The sequence below is a fragment of the Anser anser genome, assembly GCF_964211835.1.
Source record: "Anser anser genome assembly, chromosome: 1".
Taxonomy (NCBI): Eukaryota; Metazoa; Chordata; class Aves; order Anseriformes; family Anatidae; genus Anser; species Anser anser.
The window spans coordinates 192,106,525-192,121,197 of NC_139720.1; the positions used below are offsets into that span (position 1 = coordinate 192,106,525).

The following is a 14,673-nucleotide window of genomic DNA, read 5'->3' on the forward strand; positions in this document are numbered from 1 at the left end:
ACAGTTCTAATGGTCAATAGGCAGTCAGAAAGGAAAAGTTGAAGGTGTGCTATTTTTTCTTATTTTAAGGAAGAACTACTTTTAAAAGATTCATTTGATTTATTTTTTTTTAACTTTTAACTTTCAACTTCAACTTTTAAGTTTGTAAACCTTTAACTAACACAATATAAAAGTGTGTCTGAAGTTGTTTATCTATGCAGACAGGAATGTCAATCCAACAGACTGAGCACTAGTTCGCAGCTAAAATTAAGCACTGTTCAATAAAACCTTCCTGCAGTACAATGGGCAAGCTAATTTCTGTAAGAGTGCCCTATGTATAAAATTAAAAAAGACAACAGGATTTTGCTAATGTAGAAAGGTATTATGAAATGCTTATATACTATAACAACAAAAATAGCTTAATTTAATAGTTGTAATAAGTGTATGTACATACATACACACAAATATACATGCATATATGTATGTACATATACACACATCTGCACAAGAGGCATTTTGCCCTGCACACTTACCCATAGTGTTGTTGGAAGTCTGTGTTAGACCTGAGCATACCTGGCGACATGGGAACAGACTGGACAGTCATCCAGGACCTGACTTGATTAGGCTTTAACCATACCTCAAGTCCCCTGTGCAGCTGGCATTACATAAGATTTACAAGTCTGGTCTTAGTTGTCACTGTACTTCCACTTAAGTGAAGGGGCAACTAATGCCTGCTGACTTTACCAAGTTTTATAAATCCTTAACAGAAAATCCATGAAATTTAAAAATAAAACAGACATCACAATTAGGTGATATATCAGCACATTAATACTGATTTCTCTAACATCACATTCTCAGTTTTACAAATGCAAAAGCAAGGAAGTATGTGCATGTGTGTACCTAAGCAATAAACTGGTTGCTGATCAATTCAGCAGTAATGTATTGGTTAAGGCATAGCATCCATCTGGAATCTGTCAGTCAATTGCTTAAAACACTTTGGGAAAACAAAACTCAGATAAAAACACACTGATAACACTACGCTTTACTATATACTTAGATGTGTATTATGCTCACACAAACAGTGTATCTACTTTTATCTGTAAGACTTTTAAACACAAGCAGTCAATATTTGAAAGGAAAATAGCAGACATTTGTAATAACAGTTTCTTGGTAGTTATTAAAGTATAGCATAATTATACCATCACTTTCTCATATACCAAAACCCAAGCAAACACTCCCCCTACCCTGTGCTGCAAATTACTTCAAGTGTATCATTAAACCCCTTTTCCCTTTGCATTCTGACCTTTGACTTTGAATACTTTGTTCCTTCAAGCTGTAGTTCAGCAAGGCTACGTTTCAGTAACAACGACAGCATCACATCCCTTGCTAAGATTCACTAAAAACCGTACATCTATTTCTAAAGGAAATTGTGCTTCCATTCACATTTAGGTTTGAGCAAATCCTGTTTAGTTATTTTAGTTATTATTGCAACCTGGTGGCAAAAAATAATAGTATGTGGAAGCCTGTTCATGTCCAGAAGAAGTAATTGCTTACACATTGAAATCCAATTAAGCATTCATGTTTTCAGAGAAACTAGTCCTTAGGATCAGAACTATCAGACTGTAAACAAAAACAGTTACAATAAAAACAGAATTTGAATAGTGTACTACCGTAAACTATAACCTTCCTATTAATAGTTTAACCTTTTAAATTGAATTTAAAGTAAAGTACAAGTAACTACTGAAGGTATTACTTTCTATGCTTGTTTTCAACGTGGCATTTAGGTAAGTACGCTGCATCAATGCTCACAGGACTGCAGCTATAAAATGCCATCTTTACAAATGTGCCTCTAAATTAACACCGTCCCCAACCTTTCATTCCTCAAATTCAAGACCAATCCAAAACACCCACCCCAAACCAGCAAGCATCCAAACAAAAGCACAGCCATACCACTAGTCATCTTCAAACCACTACTTGAACAGTACTGTTTGTATGACTGCACCTTAACCAATACTGCCTAACACAGAAAGCAAGTATGAAACTAAATATTTCATTGAACACAAGCAAAGGGTGGAGAGATGGGGAAAACATGTCACTGTTCAATAAGACAGCCACCCTCTGCTGATTAATAAGCACCATAATTTCTTCAAGTAAATCTCTTCAAACCATCCACAAACCACAATACATTACTTCTGCTTTTTCCAGAGCCAAATATAATGTAAAGCCGAATATAAATGTAAAGAAAGTAAGCTGAAATCTTTTTTTATGTACACAACAGTGATGTTTCATATTAAAAAAATATCAAAAATAACATTCCAAACCCCCTTTAGATCTACATAACAGACTTGCATAGAAAGGCAACCCTGAAAATTAAATTTCACTGCCTCTACATAAAACGTAAATACTACCTTTATCATTCTTTTTAAACTGTCAGTGTGAGCACAAAACAGAGGTTGCCCTTCTGCATGGAAAGGCAGAGGTACTGTTTTATGACTTGTACTATCAGGTGTAGATTAGACAGCACAATTATGTCTGGCCCCCAGTTTCACGCTCTAACAATCGGCAAGATGTATGTATAGTAGCTGGACACTTAAGCAATAGTCTCATGCCTATGGTTGAGAAGTCTGCTTACCCTTCATAATATCAGCTTGTGTCCTCTTTTTCACAACTCTAGAATGATACACCTGGTCACCCAAAACATCCAGCCCCCTCGTGACTCATAATTCATAGAATCATTCAGGTTGGAGAAAACCTCTAAGATCATCTGGTCCAACCTTTAACCTAGTACTAAAGTCCACCACTAAACCATGCTATTGAGTTCAAATCTACACGTTTCTTGAAGACCTCCAGGGACGGTGACTCAATCACTTCCCTGGGCAGCCTGCTCCAACACTTCAGAACCCTTTCAGTGAAGAAGTTTTTCCTAATAACTGATCTAAACCTCCCCTGGTGCAACTTAAGGCCATTTTCTTTTATCTTGTCACTTGGCACCTGGGAGAAAAGACCAATCTCCACCTCACTCTAGCCTCCTTTAAGGTAATTGTAGAGAGCAATTAAGTCTCCCCTCAGCCTCCTTTTCCCCAGGCTAAAATTAATTCTGTCCTCCTTCTCACCCCTCTCTTGTTCCCTCTCTCATTTCTTGTTTCAACTATGTCTTCATTGTTTCCTATCCTTGCTCATACACAGAAGCCACTTTTTCCACGTTGAAAGCACCTTATCTCCCTCATTACTTGCATTCAGACTTGGAAATTTGCTGGAAGTTTTTCCAAACTCACTTTCTAGACCTACTGAATCCCAGCCCATAACTTCAGTCACCATTCACCTCCATTGCTCCACTTCTGCACTCCTAGGAAAATTGCTAATTCCAAAATTTCCACAGGGATTTTCTTTTGGAAGAGAGGTGGTTGTTTTAAAAGAAGAAACTAGTTAAAACTCACCGTAACAAGCTTTCCTTCTCCACGATGTTAACAAAGACTTCTTAAGTGTTTTTTACATACTGCCTCGTATTTTTCTGGCCTCACCCTTCTTAATAACTTTACACATACAATACAGACTAGACTTGTGGCATTCAAAAGGTGAAAGATGAAGGAACCAAGCCTCACTTGAAATTAGCTTCCTAACACACCAAACTGCTGCAACCACAGGCCGACTGAAAACACAGGTCACCTGTTTAAAGCAGGTCTCAGATCTCACTTGAATTCTATTTGGCATTTACTTGCTTATGTGCTTATTTTTATTACATATGATTCTGTTAAGACAAGTTGCTATATAGAAGGCATTTAAACATCATCCATAGTGACAATTTCACCTAAAATTCATAAACATTTCTGAAAGCAGGTATTGCGAAAGACAAGCCTCTACAATTCCGAGGTCTGCACCAAACACCAGTTTGAAATTCACGTTTCTTACTCTTGTCTACACAGTGACGTTAGCCACTCCTAGTTCCCTGTAGTGCTACAAAGGGGGAAAAAATGCTAATCACCTTTAGAAAAATAATTTTAACTTGAGAGCCTAGATCCAGGTACTGCCTACTGTATTAATGGCATCATTTCTTAACTGAAGACTTCATATAAAAAGAATCAGAAAACATTGTACTTGAAAAAACAATGAAGGTTCAAAAGTTAAAACATCGAAAACATACACACATGTAAATGCATTTATTGGAAACAAAGTCAAGTCAAGAAAACATGATCTGCTTACCTTTGAAAGTTCCATTCCAGGTCCACATTGTTTGCAGAGGATACAGTTTCCAGTGTGGTCCCTAAACTCTTGCTCTCTGCAGTCTCCAGTCTCACAAGTTACTTTACTTAGCTAAAGAAAAAAAAAAGTAAACTCACCAAGACATAATTAATCTCCTATTAACATATAATTTATACCAAGTCTGAAAAATAAATTATGTGTCTCAAAAATAATTCTCTGCAACATCAAAAACTTTAAACATGGCAATGAAAGTTAATGATTTAACTCCAAATGTGGATAAATATCCTGATTTTTAAAGGTCCTTTGTAATTTCCAACAATTTTATGAGTTTTAGAAGACCTACTTGATATTTGGTACTTGTGGAAAGTCAAAACACTTAATTGTTTGAAAATGAGTTTAAGTTCCTTGCTTTACTCAACACTATGAAAAACGCATATGACCATTTACTGAAGCTACAATTCTCATAACAGTAAACTACTGTATCACGTTATATTGATGTGTCTCATTTGTGTTTTTTCTTTTTTAAATGATGCTATCACAATTGAATAGATAATTTAAAATCTTTTCATTTAAATATAAGTATTTAGAGATTTTCAAAGGTCACTCAAACCTTTTGGTCACTCAATTACCACTCCAAATCTTTATGAATATTATTTATCCTAAATTTCAGTATCATTATATTTTAATGGGCCAAATGAGAGAAAATTCAATTTTTGCCTTCAAAGGCATTTAAGTACCTTATCTGAAAAAATCAGATACTAAGGATATGAGGAATGCTATGAACAATAATACAAGCCATGCAAAGTCTCAGTATAACCAGTGGTATCCTACCTACGAACATTAGAGAACTCTGACAGTTCTCAACAGAATTTTAAATTAAATGTCCACAGGCTTGCATCACAGAGAGTGCTCTCCACAATCGCTTCTGAATTCATACTTTGTGTATTTGTCTTCTTAGAAAGACCAAAGCCTTTCTGATAGCAACAAAGGGTTAATTAGCCTTAGATCTAGAGCTTGTCTCTGCAGGTCAGAGTTGAGGTATACTTGCAAGGCAATGTAATTGTGCACTATGCTATGTTATATGGATAAACTGGACACTTCAAACACCTAAACTATACATATATATAGCATATTGTACTAAGAGATTCACGCTGCAAATGTCCACTGAAGTGAAATATCACCTCCACAGCTCTATATTCACATATATTTTATATCCTAGTCCAGTCCTTCTTCCATGAAGAGGCTCACAGTCTTTTTTTTTAAAAAATTGCGTGTGAGGAGCAGCGAGAAATGACAAAAAGCAGCTGACCAAGTTCACTTTTAAATTGAAAAAATACATATGTAATTGTGTATATGGATTTAAAACTTTCAGACTTAGCAGTTATGTGTAAAAGAAAAGAAACCATTCTTGTACCTGCTCTAGTCACTTTTTTCAACATTCATCTTGGAAAAAAAATTACTTACCAAATATGCTAGTAAGATGATAAGCATCTTCAGTTTATCTTCTTGTAATGCTTTAGCTCCCATTTCTTACAATTAAACCTTTATCTATAAAAAAGAAAAAAATGTAATTATATTACAATGTTGTTTAAATTTAAATAGTCATATGTACACAGCACACATCTAGTTTGTCAAAATATATAGATATGTTCACATCATCAAAATATCTCTGATAGATTCCTGGAAGTTAAGTAACTAACTTAACTAGCATGTAATTAATAAAATTATATTGTTTATATAATAAAAATGTCTTTTTTAGAAGACAAGGCAATATACATAGCCTTAGCTCTCCAAATTAAAAGACTGCTATCAGTCTAGATGAGAGAACTTCAACCTTTGTAGATCCAACATCTGATGTTGACCCCTAACATATCTTCCGTGCTTGTTAGATGCTGACTAAGAACAGGATCAAAAGACAAAATCATTTTCTTCAAATATGTCACTTCTCAGGACATAGCTGATCATGTGTGTGTTCCTTCACATAGCTGATCACATCCTGTAACGTGGAGCAGAATGGGCTCTGCAACAAACTGGTGGCATACACAGGGTTTGTTTCTATTGCTTGCCTAACGGATGTAAACTTCTTAAAACGTTTTAAGTATCTTTTATGATCAGGTAGGCAGAGACTGTTATAGAAGACATTTCAAACAGCAGAATCAGATCATACACTAGATCGGATAATTTTTGTCACCATATCAGAAAAAGAGCACAGAAAAGTCCATAAAGCCTCACTTAATTACTTTTTAAGAAGTGGTAACAAACAATGATAAAAAAAAGGGAACAATTTGAAACTGTCACATATCTGTTGCTATATTACAACAAGAAGAAAAGAATAAGTAAATCCAGCCCATGTAAAATGCTATTTGAATTTGGTACAAATTTGCCTACATTATATGACTGTAATATAACGTCATTCGTTTCACATAGATGATGTGAAAAATAATGCTTAAAACATTTTTGTCCTAGTTCAGGAACGACGTTTAATTAGACTGCTTTAAAAGATAAGATTAGTCATTATTATTGTTTCAGAATAGAAGAGACTGACAGATGAAAGGATGGAACCTAAAACACAAGCAAAGAAGGACAGAAGAACCACACAATGGTTTGGGTTGGAAGGCACCTTAAAGCCCACCCAGTTCCACCCCCCTGCCATGGGCAGGGACACCTCCCACCAGACCAGGTTGCCCAAAGCCCCATCCAGCCTGGCCTTGAACACCTCCAGGGATGGGGCATCCACAGCTTCTCTGGGCAGCCTGTGCCCACATATTCAAGCCTCACCACCCACAGTCAAGAATTTCTTCCTAATATAGTCCAAATTTACCCTTTTTTAGTTTAAAGCCATTCCCCCTTGTCCTATCACTGTACCCCCTGACAAAGAGTCCCTCCCCAGCTTCCCTGTAGGTACTGGAAGGCCAGCTTCAAAGTGTTTTATGATATGGAACTGTAGCAAGTATAATACACTTAAGTCAACACGACTTCACATTTCCCTGCATGAACACCCTTCATTCATTAGGATGAATTCTGATAACAAGAAAGCATACTTCAGTGGCACTATTAATATATTTTAAGAGTCAAATTTTTATTTTGAAGTTAGAAAAAAAAAATCTTCCCAGGAAGGACAGAAGAGGCAGAGAGGTGTGTCAGGCAGCACTCTACAGGAAAGCCAAGATTACATTTTTATGGTTATTTCTCACTTAGTAATGGTAACGGTCTATGGGCCAATAACAATTATCAGATTATATGCACGTCAACATGGGTAAAAAGAAGACATACCACCAAGTAACACAAAAACACACAGATACAGCATCCTATAGAGGCTGCTTTTTCAAGACTGAGGGAAAAAACAAGCAGAGAAATGTGAACTGGGAAGTCTCAGAAAGAATCCTAGATGACTTAAATACAACAATTTAACCTAAGATGTACCATAGAAAAAATGAAAAATGGGAGAAGAGTGCCCACAAACTTTAGAAGTTATTAGGTGCACAAAGATTGCACGAGAAGCTGACATCAGTAATGCAACTAGGAAAACTAGGTATATAGGAACAAAAGTATAAAACAATTTCTAGTAATATTACAGACTGAACAGTGGACAGAGACAGTAAGAGTTTTGTTAAAGAAACAGAGGTTTCAAGAAAAGTTTCTTATCTGCATTTGGAAAGAACAAGACGGATAAAAACACACATCACACCATATATCTTCTGGCTGATTAGTAACTGAGCATCTGCTAAGCAAAACCAGATCAGACCAAAGACAAATTGTGAGACTTTGCACCTCAGTGACCTTGAAAAAAAAAACTATCAGGAAGACCTTAATTACTGCAAAGAATGATACTGAAACCAAAGAAATTCTTATTGACTTCTTGGTATCACATAATGGTATTCAGTAGGAAAAGAAATGAACACTTTATATGCTTAACTGCTATAGAAGGTAAAGTTTCATGTAAGAGTGCAGTTGAAATAAAGTTTTAAACATAACTGAGTTGCTTAGAACTGAATATCAAGTGATTATTTTACGTTGTATGAATTTATATTCATTATATTCCTTAATATTATTGTTAAATAATTGCATTAGAACTGTTATGTTTTATGTCCATCCATATAATTACCACCAAAATTTTAAAACAGACACTTTTAATCCTATAAAGACTCTGGTTTTATTTTAAATTTGAATATTTACTTTTGCTTGTGAAAATAGGTAAGACATCAAAAAAGAAATTTAATATAATTGTATGTGTTTATGTCAAGTTTCATACAGCATCATCAATACAAACAATATTGCTGAGCTGTACTAAGCCTAATTATCTAAAAACGGAGCTGTGGTATAATATAAATAGTCTGTATTTTTCTGAGCAAGTCACTTCAAGTATGGAAAAAAAAGAAAATTAAGAGCAACCTGACTTACTGGCCAGAAGATTCAGTACTTGCCATATTACTGCAATTAAAATATATTAACTTTATGTAATGAAGCTTCAGTCAACCCATATGTTTTTCCAATATGGAATAACCTGAAAATGTAATATTGTAAAGTTTGTTAGCATATAGGCAGTTTATTAAAATCAACACTGAAAAAAGCTAATGATCTATTTTTTGTTCGCAATATTCTGTTGCCACAATGGGATTAGAAAACAAATGTCACTTCTTGACAGAAGGCAGTACAGAATGACCAGCAACATTTTAAATGACAGAAAATTATATTTCTGTAACTCAGCTTTTGAAGTTGTCGTATCTGTTACAAAATGATCTTATTATAGCATGTACCTCAAAGATTTTTAGGACACAGAAAGCATATGGAGAAGCACGGTGTACTAAAACACATTTTGTTGACTTAGGTGTGGAAATTTTATTGCAACTGTAAAATATTTTCTATTGAGAAGAAAAATCTACTGCCTTTATAACACACTTGCCAAATCCAACACCTTCAAACATCAGGAGTTCCAAAACCCAGAGTAAATTTCCAAAATCAACTGCTTTAGAAACAGCAGCAAACTATCATGGACTTCTCCAACTCATCTACGCATTTTAGTATGCTTTAAATTTGTTGACTGATCATACATATGGTGCGATCTCACAGCTTTAAGCCTGTGATATGAGATAACTTTGGGAAAATTTATCTTTTATAATAGTCAGATCTTCCAATATAAGCTTGCAAATCTCCCGGTCTTAAATTTCAGTGCACTTCAGTGCAGGTTTAGTAGCTCCAAAGCATGTTTAAATCATTTCAGTAGACACATATGAATGCCTGTGGCATTGTATCATGGAATTGTAGCACTTATTGTCCCTGTTCCTACAAAGGAAAATCAAGGACAATATACTGGCTACAACATATGAGAAAGAAATTAACTGGTAGACAATAAAAACCCTCTGTTAAGAACACAAAAAAGATGCTTTTCATGACAACATGCAATAATACAAATGGTTAAGGCACTTGAATAAATCATTGTATTGAAAGCAAGTCCCGAAGGAGACATAACTGTGCCAGCTGCTTGTTTCCTGTTTCTGCCTCCAGTTTGATTAAAAGCCCTGATTAAAAAGCAGACACTGCAGCCCTTAATAGCAGGTTGCCATTGGGAAAATTAGTTCTCTCTGGGTATCAAGTGGCATTACGCTGATATAAGTTGGACACGAGCTATTCATCTTATATGTATTCAACTAAGAAGTAACAAGAAGAATATTTTGCCTCTAAAATATGCACAAATAGAAGTTCAATGCATTTAAAGATTATTTGTTCTTTCTCAAATATTGATATTTACAACATTAAGTTTGGTTATCGTAACTTTATTCTATAAAAGAACTCTGTACCTGCGTTGAGTACATGCTGTCAATAAATCATTTTACACGTGTCTTCTTAGGTTAACAGAAGTATGCTAGCCCAAAATACCCAGGGGAAACGAAATCAACAGTGATAACATGCTGAAATCAATACATAGAACCCCCATTAAGAAATGTGGTTACACAGTTTAAAGGCTGTGTGGGTCCTACTATGCATATGCGTAAAGCGGTCAACATTAAACAAAAAGCTAGTAACAGTGAAAAATGCATAGTGGAAGTAAGAACTTCCAGCCTGCCTAGATCCTACAATCTACTGTCCTCCAAAAGGTACTCCTGCAACTATTTGCTTGTCCAAGCATAATAGTCACCACTCTGTCTCAAAGTCAACTTGCCAAAAAATGTTTCTTCCTCCTCTCCAAAACAGAGAAATTTCACCACAAGAGACGCATCACCTCAAGGCAGCAAGATTAAATTACGGCCTACCTGCAGGTTACGTATATGTATAAACAACAGCACTTTGCAGTCAACATCATGTACCTTGTAAGGGAAACTTCCTAATGGGTGAAGGGTCCCAGCTTAAATTTGCTTCGCTTTCCTAGATCTTCTAAGTCCTGTATCCAGTTTCGCATTCATACCTGACCACCACTTTTCATGCTCTCCATAGCACTGACAAAGAATACTCTGACAAGTTCTGGATAAGAAAGAGGACTGAAAATATAATCATCTTAGGTTGCCAGCGGAGGTCTCTGGTATCCAACGAATGGGACCTCTGCTCCCTTCCAGCCACCCCGCTTCCCACCTGCAGCTGTCAGCCGCATGCAATAAAATGACGAGGAGAGGCAGATGGCTTTAGCAGAGTCAGTGCCCCACGGGCAAGAAACAGGAGAAGGGAAAGTACTTACGGTGCTGTAACGACAGAGACAAAGGGAACAAGTTAGGGACAAGAGCTTCCACTACAAAGCTACACATTGTTATTCTGTCTCTTATGTCTAGAGCACCTTCCCCTTACACCCTGCCCGCAGCCCTTGTACTCTTCCCCTTTGTGAAGTAAATGAGGTCTTGTCGGACCACATTTGCTCCAACTGCTATGAGAAGAACCATGCGGAGAAAAATTACTATCAGCTAGGAAACATTCATCACATTAAACACTGTGTTGAATACATACACGTTTTTCAGAAACTGCCAGACATGAAATTGTACAAAATCAGGCAGCTACGGATTTTTTTTATTTTTTTTTTTCCAGATAGGATAGCAGAAGAAAGCTGGAACCTCACTAACTATAGGAAACATTTACATCTATGTTTGGGTACGGGGAAAGAGAGAAAGGAGGTTTTCACATATCCAGGAAATATTTGTGCTCCTTGTGCTTTGAGCACCATATGCTTTGATTCGTAAGTACTTGACTTTACAGGAATAATAATGATAATGACTTAATTTCTCCCTGCCTCACAAAAACCGTCTCTGCAGTGTCTTTGCTATCACACACAGTATTTACAGAATGCATTATATCCTAGTGCATCAGAAAGGGCATAGTCCACAAAACTTGATGATCTGCACAATTCATCCCTGCTGCTACAACTTGCAAATGATGCTCCCAATCTATGATGATAAAATTACAGAAGACAGCTCATCATCCATGTTCTTCAACATATCTGGACTATTATTAATTAGAAATTAGAGTAAAATATGGTGACGAAGGTGTAATGTGGTGACATTTTTCCTATTCTTACCTATACTCAAAGCTTTTTACAGGGTCAGAGCCTGTGATTCACACAAGAAGCCCTAATCCCATTGAAGCTGACGTGATTACTCAGACAAATAATGAACAATTCTGTGCTTTGAGATTAAAACTGCGGTAAAAAGTGTTGCTCCTTCTGTTTAATACATCTCATGCATCTCAACTGGTAGGAGACAACAGTTTGCTACATGAAGCCTCAGCATAGAGCTTCATTTGTACACATTTGAAATGCGTAAGTAATACAATAAATCAGGAATACCAATATTACATTCATGTTTCATTTACACCGAAGTATACCGATAGTTCTTTTTCAAAGTCATTTGTAAGAATCATAAGTTATAAAGCATTGACGTGGTTAATACAGTAGCCAGCACAATGCCGGTATGTCCCATCCAGCCACCCTTTAGCAGTTTTGCGTAGCATAAAACGTTTTACAAGACCACGGACATGAGTTACATTCATTCTCAGCACTCTTTTATTAGGATTGCAATGTGGGTTGTGGAAACTGAGGAAAAAGCAATGCATTGCCTCCTATACTGACAACTGAAACATCTTGTTGCTGGAGTAATCAGGTAAAATCACTGCAACTCTCTGAAATATGGTTAATAACCCAAACAAAACCAGTTTACTTTTATTTGTAAGATATATATATATATATATTTGCATATACAGCGAGAAGCATCCAGCCAGCACACCTAACTTGACTTAGATGTGATGGTGCGCTTGAAAGAGCTCGTGAAGCGGCTAACAAACCCACCTACAGCCTGAATCAATTTGCCACTTCTGCTCGTATTAAACGCTACCAGATCCCTCTGTTAATTTGATAAAAGCAGTCATCTAAAGCAGCTGCAAGCACAGAAAGGGAAAGCAGGTATCGAGTATCACGATTTTTCAAGAACACCAGGCAAAGCTTTTCATCCCAAGGTCAGACGAACGGAGACAGATACCACGCAGGGAAGTTAAACAAGCAAAGGCACAACCACGATCGCTGTTTTTTGTCCCCTTACCGGCCCAAAGCTCCTGCTCCGGCTGCCCCAGCTCGCAGCAAACACCAGCCCCTCAGCCGTCGAGGAGAGGACGCCTCGTGGGGGCGGCCGCCCGCTCCTCGGGGCTCCCTGCCCGCCGCACCCCGGGAGCGGAGCAGCCCCCCAAGGGCTACAGGGACGAAGAAGGGGACGAAGGAGACGGAGGGGACCCCTCACAGCAGAAGCTGGTCCCCGGACACCCACCTGCCACGTCCCGGCCGCGGCGGCGGGGCTGCGGAGAGCCGCTCCCAGCAGCCCCCGCCCTCCTCCCCTCACGTCCTCCCGTCGCCCCTGGCAACGCCGCGCCGCCGCCATCGCCACCGCCCTCCCTCCCGCCCCCCGCCGGCTGGCTCAGGTGACCGCGGGCAGCCAATGGGCGGCCCCACGTGCCGCCGAGCGGGGCGGCCGGGGCGGCGGTTGCGGCCGTTAGCGCCTCGTGAGGGCGGGCGGGAGCGTTAGGGGGGAGGCACCAAGGGAAGGACAAAACCCACCCAAAAAAAAAAAACTCTACACAAAAACTTCTTAGATAAGGGCTGTCCGTGTTAGGTGGGCTGGGTGGAGCCCTTTGCTGACCTCTGGGCAGGTGGAGGAGGAGACCTTGCAAAGTCCTTCCTGCCTGTCCCACGCAAAGACCACGATGGTGATGCACTACAAAGTTCTCTCCTTCACAAATTACTTAGCTAATTTATTTTTTTTTCTTGCTATCTCAAAATCTGAAATATTTTCCCATTTTGCAGATAGCAAATTACCAAGATAGAAGTATACTGCCAATACCAAATGCCAGTTCAGAAATCCAGCCCTCCGTAGAGAAGAAACCGTTCACAGTCACTAGAAAAGGTGTAGCTTACTGCGACTTACTGTATCACAGAATCATTAAGGTTGGAAAAGACCTCCAAGATCATCTGGTCCAACCATCCCCCTACCACCACTATCACCCACTAAACCATGTCCCTAAGCACCACGTCCAACCTTTTCTTAAACACCCCCAGGGACGGTGACTCCAGCTCCTCCCTGGGCAACCCGTCCCAGTGCCTGACTGCTCTTTCTGAGAAGAAATGTCTCCTCATTTCCAACCTGAACCTCCGCTGGCACAACTTGAGGCCATACCCTCCAGTCCTATCACTAGTTATCTGGGAGAAGAGGCCAACCCCCCACTCCCTACAACTTCGTTTCAGGGAACTGTAGCAAGCAATAAGGTCTCCCCTGAGCCTTCTCTGAACTAGGAGCTTTGTTTTGGGTAAGTGATACTCCAGCACTGGTGAAACCAATCTTGGAGTCCTTGGTGAAAAAACAAACAAACAAACAAAAACCAACCAAACAAACAAAAAAAACTTGTGAGGATTTCAGGTTACTAGTTTTACTTTGAATTAAAAGGTTAATGATATCACTGCAGCCTAAACAATTGTATGGATACATTGGGCATTGAGTTGGGTTATGAAGAGAATGAATGGACGCATATGCTTGGCAGTAAAGCACTTTCAAATAAGTAGTTTTGGGGAGCTTCTCACAGAGATAAGATTTTGGAGTTTGCCAACCATGTGGACAATTATAAAACAAATAGTGCTTATTGACATACAGCAACTTGTCTGTGAAAAGATAAATGGTTGCAACAAAATGAGTTGCTTTCAATTAAAAAAAAAAAAAAGCTTAACTCAGAAAATTTACGGGGGTTTTCATTTAATTATGTTATAAAAGGCCCTGCAAAGAAGAGTTTTGTTTCAGGACTGTTGCCAGAAGGAGCTCTGTAAGGGGCTGGAATTCCTGCGAGGAATGGCACGCTACAGCACAACGGCGGCGCATCTGTTGTGCATGGCAGCTGCTGCACAACACTGAGCGTTCTACATCCCCTTGCTATTTACAGACAACTGTTTTGAATGTCATGTTTTGTGTAGACACCTGTAAAATGTATTGCATGAGGTCTTAGTGGAGTCACTTTGTGTTTCAGATACTCGTTTTAAAGTAA

General features: G+C 38.3%; 1 protein-coding gene across 4 annotated transcripts in view; it reads right to left on the reverse strand.

Annotated features, from left to right (window-relative positions):
* Positions 1 to 14,673, reverse strand: part of TNFRSF19 (TNF receptor superfamily member 19) — a 65,033-nt gene that overhangs the window by 46,622 nt on the left and 3,738 nt on the right. Inside the window, exons 1-3 of one of the 4 annotated variants that reach the window (XM_083839799.1) lie at positions 12,915 to 13,045; positions 5,644 to 5,727; positions 4,180 to 4,290 (exon numbers count right to left, since the gene is read on the reverse strand). In XM_083839799.1, the coding sequence (XP_083695925.1) occupies positions 4,180 to 4,290; positions 5,644 to 5,706 (174 nt within the window). In that variant the 5' untranslated portion in view covers positions 5,707 to 5,727; positions 12,915 to 13,045. Of the gene's footprint in view, positions 1 to 4,179; positions 4,291 to 5,643; positions 5,728 to 10,484; positions 10,614 to 12,692; positions 13,046 to 14,673 lie in introns of those variants that run through there. The other 3 variants (XM_083839798.1, XM_083839800.1, XM_083839797.1) reach the window with 3 other exon arrangements.